The 8,031-nt window shown below is 40.0% G+C and overlaps 1 protein-coding gene across 1 annotated transcript; it reads left to right on the top strand.

Moving 5' to 3' along the window:
- The first annotated feature begins 324 nt into the window (after positions 1-324).
- gata5 (GATA binding protein 5) lies at positions 325-7,324 on the top strand. Its single transcript, XM_062427468.1, has 6 exons — positions 325-844; positions 3,289-3,458; positions 5,528-5,656; positions 5,958-6,042; positions 6,264-6,394; positions 7,185-7,324. Exons 1-6 carry the CDS (start codon positions 325-327, stop codon positions 7,302-7,304), a joined length of 1,155 nt encoding a protein of 384 aa, XP_062283452.1. The 3' UTR covers positions 7,305-7,324.
- Positions 7,325-8,031: the final 707 nt, after the last annotated feature.

Genomic DNA, 8,031 nt, shown 5'->3' with positions numbered 1-8,031 from the left:
GAAATAAACGAGAGCGATTATCATTTGGGGTTTTACGCAATAACATTTGCGTAAATGGAAAATAAGCAAATTCCTCCAAACGTTGAGTCTTTAAATGTCATTGAAATTCTGCCTATATTTTCTTTTTCTCTCTTCTCTCACATTCATAAAATCATGTCTGTAATTCTTTCTTTCACAGGACAGGAGTGTGCACATTTGTCCTAAAAGGAGAGGGTGGAAGAGGCTTTACGCGTGGAGTGTATCAGCTGATCAGGACTGACACCAGTTTAAGAAATTACTCCAAATATTTTTCACATTCCAATCAGGACGTAAAAAGTTGTGAAAATGTATCAAAGTCTGGCTTTATCCGCCAACCAGTCCCCTTACGCTCACGACTCCGGGAGTTACATCCACCCTTCGGCCAGCTCTCCGGTCTACGTCCCCACCACCAGAGTCCCAGGCATGCTGTCCACCCTGCCCTACCTGCAGACCTGCGACTCACCCCACCAGTCCCACGGGCTCGGGAGCCACCACGGCTGGCCCCAAACCGGAACGGACGGCTCTTCTTTCACACCCAGCAGCCCTCACCCTCCGCACGGCTTCTCCTATTCGCACAGCCCGCCAGTCAGCAGCAACACCGGCCGGGATGCGACCTACCAGAGCCCGCTGGTGCTCGGGAACGGAGCTCGGGCGGATCAGTACGGAGGAGCTTTGATGCGCTCGGTAGGGGGGTCCTATTCCAGCCCATACGCGTACATGACCCCGGAGATGGCCACCTCCTCCTGGACGCCGGGACCCTTCGAGAGCGGAGTGATCAGTCTGCAGGGACGGCAAGGAGGTCTGTCTGGAAGAGGGTGCAGTCTGGGTAAGCAGGCCCCAAACTACCACTAACTAACTATGTATTTATTGAGCATAAAATGTATTTTAAACCTTGACATCAACCTTAAAATATATTCATATATATTCATAAAATTAAAGAAAATTAAGCAGATATCAGTAGACAAAATTTAGGAGGAAAAGTGACACATTCTTATCACTGACAAGATGAAAAACATTATTGTAGTCATCATGTTCTGAGTCATAAAAAGGCTACACCACCATCAGTTTAGTTCATCAGGATTCCCTGTGTCTTTAAGTGTATAAATATGTGGACTTTAATTTGATATTCTTTCATTCTAACAATTTAAAACCTGAAAAATAACATTTGGACTCATACTGATAGTAAAAAAAAATAACAGCTACACCTTCACCTGTAGGCCTTCTTCTCCAAATACTGTCCTCTAGCCTCTCCTATAAAATAGCGACTATAGGCCTTTATTTTTATTTATGTTTTTATCATCATAGTGATACTTGTTTTATTTCTAAGTACCAAAAATATCAGCAGTATTTAAAATAGATTTAAATGTCCGGTCATAGACCTAAATATGATATTGTTGTTGATTCATTTATTTAACAAAATTCTGTTAAGATTCAATGTTCTAGTTATTTTGACACTGTTTTCAAGATAGTATTTAGTTGGTTGTTTAAAGGGCAAGATATGGCGTCGTGGTTGTTGTTTAATATAGAGTATGATTGAGAGGCCTGTAGATGTTAATGGTTGTGGGAGGACGAGATTTAATCAAAGTCTCTTAATAGATGTAGACAATACACATTCTTCAGAAGAGAGGGTCCCTAAAATAAGCCAATCAATTAAAATGTTAATTTAATCCCAACAGCAACAGTCCAGTGTTTTGATGACAGGGTTCAATACACACACATACACACACACACACACACACACACACACACACACACACACACACAAACATCAACACACAGGGACAATAACGCACTGAAAACAAGTCATTGTCACAACAATCAGGAGCAGTTATCACCTTCATCAGACAGACAGTCAGAGCCTGAAACGTCTCTGCCTCGAGTTTTCATTCCAGGAGGACACGCGTGTGAAGTTAATGATGAATAAAAAAAGAAAGAAAGAAGCAGATCTGATGGTTGAATTTGTCTAATATGACCTTTGATCAGCTGATTTGTTTTTGCACCTCTGAAAAAAATGATCGATTTCTGCGCTGTAGTCTCTGATTGGTTCACTGGTTAATTAAGGAGGAATTCAACCAAAATCCACTCATGGTGCGCAATAATTAGATTAACACGAATTGTTATTTTACATATATTACGGTATCACTGAAATTACACGCTTATTCTTATAGAGATGTGTGTGTGTGTGTATGTGTGATGGTTACTTCATCATAAGCTACTTTCACTGCTTTTTCTATGATATGTCATCGTCATAATATTTCTAAATATAGGCCTTGTCAGTCATATAATGTTTATCTAAGTTTTTATATGAACTTTTATTACAGGACCGTTCAGTCAACACTATTTTAAGATCAAGAAATAAATCATTCATTTAAGACTTAAATTAGGTTTAAACGTACAGTTTGCGCAGTGTAATCTCACATTATATTTGTTCTTTCATACATCAGCTCAGCGTTTATTTTAACGTGTATTTTGTCCTTATTGAGAATATTAAGCGTCACTATCACAAGTTCAAAGAGGGTCTCTCTCTCTCTCTCTCTCTCTCTCTCTCTCTCTCTCTCTCTCTCTCTCTCTCTCTCTCTCTCTCTGTCCCTCTCTTTCTAAACTGAGGGATTAGGAATTTGGGCAATTAATGCCAGGAGTCCGTCGTGTGTCAGAGTTGTGATGGATGAGGGGTGTGTGGGGAGGGAGAGGGGGACCCCTGGATCCTTCAAACTGATAACAGACCGCCCCGCCTCTCTCCCCCCTAAACAGATCCCTCCATCAGTCTCTCTCCCTATTGATTCATTCAGGGGGGTTTGATCTCTCTTCATTACAGGGGTGGACGGGGGTGAGAGGGGGGTAAATTCCACCTCTGGCTATTCATCACGCATTGGCCTGTAACCACAATCTCCCCCAAAACCACGCCCCCCTTAAGTTTAAAAGTTTAAAGGAAAATATTGTTTATCCGAGTTTATGATCAGAAAACATCACAGCAACAAAAATGAGAAATGTAAAACTGTGTTTCAATATTAAATGAATATTACAGAGATTACGGTATAAACATGGCATATAAAGGCATAATAGGCTACTACTGAGTACCATAGAAACTTAAACAGATATTTTCAAAGTAGTGCATCAATAAATAGCCTACATAATAAAAACAAACACTTCACACATTGAGTAGGTTTTGTACCTTATAGTGATTCATTTGCTGATGCTGGTAGCCTAATTAAAATGCTTTATTATACAAATATATATTAAATGTACTAACAATGTCTTTTCTCTGCTCAGAACTGATGGAGGACTTTTCCGCAGAGGGCAGAGAGTGCGTCAACTGCGGCTCCATCTCCACGCCGCTGTGGCGCAGGGACGGGACCGGACACTACCTGTGTAATGCATGCGGCCTCTACCACAAGATGAACGGCATCAACAGGCCGCTCATCAAACCACAGAAACGCCTGGTAAGAGACACGGAGAGGCGGCGATGAGTGTGGAGAGAGACGGAGCGTGATTGAAGGGCCCTTCATCAGAAATAGTTTTTTTTTTTTTTTTTTTTAAACCCATTATTAGTCTTATAAAAATCAGGTTTTTCTTAATGATTTGCCCACTTTATATATTACTTTAGAATAAAACAGTACCATAGACAAGGACGTATTTGTGTTTTTATGTTTAATAGTAAAATGCAATGTTGATTTACAGATTAATAATGGTGGAAAGTAACTAACATATACACAAGTACTAATCTTATTGAATATTTATCGTATCCACTACGTGTCGAAGGGATTTTATTTTCAGCTGCATCGCTTGATAGCTACAGTTTCTAGTTACACTGCTGGTTAAAAATGTATGGACAAAATGTGTTGTTATAGATCAGGCCTCCAGCTGTTTTTTTTTTTTTGTTCTTTTTTTTATCTTTTAAAAAAGATCCAAAAAGAAAAAGAAAAAGTCAAATATGTCCAAGTTCCCACAGCATGTGAGGTCTTCATTGTCTGGTCAAAAGCTCAAACCCCCAAACATATTGCGAGAAATGTTACGTGATAAATTAAACAATCCATAAAATTTCAAACAATTTTTTTTTTTTTCACAGCAGACATTTAGACTTTTAATAAGAGTACAGGTATTAATAATAACAACAGTATTAATGGTTTTGGTAGGGAGCAGGAGATCCATCCGCGGTGTTTGATAGATATGACGCAGCAGGCTTTTTGCAAGTTTGCCGGTCTCTTATTTGCATAAACACGACTTGACCTCAAATTTACGCAAATGAGTTTCATCCAGCGCAATGCACTGTCAAAGCAGGCAGTACTTATCAGATATGAATCAAGATCCTGTTACTGCATTGCCTTTTTCTCACCTCAAATGTTTTCAGAAACACATTTTAGTGTAGTGTTTAGCTGTAATATTTCTGTGGTGAACTCTTTCATAATCATGGAGTATATAGCATCGTGTTTAGGTACAGTGCGTCAAATTGCGCAATAAGACCTTCAAATTAAAGCAGTTAGATATAATTCAGCCATCATTCATTTTATTATTTACACCTGTGCATGTGTGAAAAAGGCACTGTATTGTCAATGAATAATCTCTCAGCTGTGTCATTAATATTATACCTTAACCTATTAATCATTAAGTAGTACTTTTACTTCTAATACTCAAGTTCTCTTATTTTGTTGATAAGACTTTTACCCTAGTATATGCTGTATGTGTTTATATTGCAGTATTGCGACTTTATCTTAAAGTAAAATATCTGAATCACCACAGCATATTGATAACATATCACATATCAGTTAAATACCAAAAACAAGGTGTAATTTGTGCCTATATGACTAATTTATTTTTTAATGATGCAAAATTGTCTCCATGTTTTGCTAATTATAGTTGTAATATATTGCACCACTGAGGTCAAAGCAGAAAGTAGTGTATTTGTAGTGAGGGAGTATTTAGAAAGGGACCAAAAAAAGCTGTGTGGAGGGGTTGGTGGTGTGGTGTGGTGTGGTGAGTGGGGGTGTCAAGGCTTCACGGCTGTATATTTCCCAGGAACTTGCCTCTCCACAGCAGCTGTGGTTTGCGAGAGTTGCCCAACAATCTCCCTCCAACTACCGGGCTGTTCTCTCTGTTTTTTATTTGTCCAGCGGCGACCTTGCCCTTGGACGGTCCCGCTTTTAGACGAGGCTCTCCATATCAACGGGACTTTTTTCTGCTGTTTGTCTGTTGCTTTTTTACACTTGTTGTCCAAAACCTGTGACAGTGTGAGAAAAAAGAAAATTATCCATGTTTCCTTTTAAAGGTTGTCCCAACTACTGACTTATTCGAATTTTTTTGCACGGAGTTGTGTAATAATTCATCATTGTTGTGGCAAAGCGTATAATGACATCCTGCAATTCAATCTTGAGGGAACGGTCCAATTCTAGTTTCTCAAACTATAGTTCAAGGATACAAAGATGTGAGTCTGGAACCTATTTCTGACTGCTGTGAGATTTCTAATTCGGTCAAGCCTGTTCAAAACATCCATTTTTTTCTCCTCTACCTGCAGCAAACCACATCTCGCCGCGCCGGCCTGTGCTGCACTAACTGCCACACCAGCACCACCACACTGTGGAGACGCAATGCAGAGGGAGAACCTGTCTGTAACGCCTGTGGTCTTTACATGAAGCTGCACGGGGTAGGTTAAACATAGATTTTGATATTTTTTCTTCTCCTACTTCTTTGCAGTTTACCTGTAATGTCTCTCCACTCATGTCCTTTCCCCTCTAACCCGTGTTCCTCTTGCAAACCTCTGCTACAGTAGGTATCAGCTCATTATTTGTGCAGTGTAAAAACCTCTCCAAGGGCATTGTGGTCATTGTTATCAGAGCTGCAGTGTGGGAGGGGAGCTTGTGTTGGGTTGTCATGACACATTGGCCTCTGTTGTATCAGGGACTGGGAGGTATGCTCAACTAATGTGTGTTTCTGTACTTCTACAGGTGGCCAGACCTCTGGCTATGAAGAAAGAGAGCATTCAGACTAGGAAGCGCAAACCTAAGATGCCCAAGAGTAAAACATCCACAGGTAAGGCAAATAAAGTGAAGTGAAGTGTATTAAGTACAGAAGATCAATGAATGACAACTATTTGAATTCATTGGATTTATTAGGAATCCTGTGACAGATTAGATTCAATGATTATGGTCAAAAGTTTCCATTTTCATCTTCTACAAAAACCAACAGTTGGTTCTGTGTGTCGCAATATTCGATCATTTTTAATCCAATATTTCATTCGACTCATTCTTCAGGAGGATCCACCACTTCTGGCGCCAGCTCCCCAACCTCCCTCTCAGTATCAGAACACGCCTCTACCATTAAGAGTGAACCCAACATGGCCACTTCGCCCTATGCTGGACAGACCGTTGCATCTGCCACGCAGGTAAACCTCCTATTCATACAAGTACAATACAAATATACTCTACCGGCAGAGCCCTCTGACTTTGAGTAAGTCAAAATGCAGAAACCATGCATCCTACATTTCCCATAATGCAACTCAACAACGTCTTTGATTACACACTACATTACAGTCTTCCTGGCATGTTAAACACCATTATTTTTTAACATACTATGTCCCCAGTTCCGTGCCAAATATCTAAAGTCTAAAGCCTAAAGGTCTTAAATTGGTGATGCAGGGTAATACTAAAGTACTACAGCTGGCCACTAACTAGTCTATAGCCAGCCAGATCAGTACTGATGCATCACAATAACTCCCAAAGCTTCTATCTATTTTCTACTGTATTAGTACTGAGCTGTTTACTCTACTTGTTCTCAATATTATCCATCATTTCACACAGTAAAGTGTCACAAAAGGATGTAAAAACATCTCTCCCAGCTAGCGAGCTTGCTAACTCTCATCCATCATGTTAGTTTACCCGGTTGCTAGCAGGACAAGTTCAACAGTTTATTCGAAAGACATAAGGATAAATAAAAGTGGATGGAACACAGCTAATGAGCTATGATAACGTCCGCCAAATTTCAAAACTTGACCAGAGCCACAGAGTATGAAGATGTTTCCACAGGTTGAGTAGTACTCACCATGACTTTTACTTGCATAATTGGTGGAGCGCCCCTTTAAATGAACCTTGTACCTTGAACTATTGTGTAGATACAATGTCATGATTTAGCAATTATTTCTACTAAATTTAAATCTTTCTCTCTCCTCTCTGCAGACGGCTTCTCAGTTAGACAGCACAGGATCAGGACATGTGGACATTAAATATGAGGATTATCCTTTTACCCCGAACTCCATGGCCCCACAGAACTCCTGGTGCGCTCTGTCTCAAGCGTGAGCAGCCACCAAATGCTGCTTAACCCCTCACAACTCACTCTGGCTTTGTGAGCCATGGTCGCCACGATGCAATTATCTCTTATGACTGTGCCTTTGTGGAGAAACAGTGTTGTCTAAAACACCAAATGGGGCTTATACAGTATCTGATTGCTATGTAGTGGCCCTGTTACTTACAGGCTCAACACAGCTCACCTGGACCAAGCTTTAATTTAACAAGGACACAGGGTACCTGGACTTCAGTTTTACAAATGGATGAGTGTGTATTATCCATGACAAGCTCAGCCAGAGCGAAGAAGAACTAGGACTGAAAAAACGCTGATTCTGGCTTTCCTGAACTCACACCCAACTCGCCACACCTCCTCAGTGGGACAACAAGAACTACCTATTACAAGAAAAGGAAAAAAAAGATGTTTATTTTTGGAGAAACCAAATATACCAATGCAAAGACAATCAAGTGTAATGTAAAAAGGACATGGATACAGTAACTCCTTTTTATAAGTGATTTGCTTGTTAGTTTTATTAAGTTTTCATTGCCGTCGCTGGTGTTTTCAAGAACATAATGAGACCAATTCCGATGTGTTATTGTCATGGTAGAAAGAAAGCGGAAAAAATGGACAGAAAATACCTTTTTTATGGCTCTTGAGCATGTCTCATTACCAACGTGTAGATGATTAACTTTTATAGACACATTATTTATGTTGAGATAAGGACAGTTAAAAGTCATGGTG

The sequence above is a fragment of the Scomber scombrus genome, chromosome 10 (assembly GCF_963691925.1).
Source record: "Scomber scombrus chromosome 10, fScoSco1.1, whole genome shotgun sequence".
Taxonomy (NCBI): domain Eukaryota; kingdom Metazoa; phylum Chordata; class Actinopteri; order Scombriformes; family Scombridae; genus Scomber; species Scomber scombrus.
Note: the sequence above shows the minus strand (reverse complement) of the source record. Positions and strands in the feature narration are given on the sequence as shown.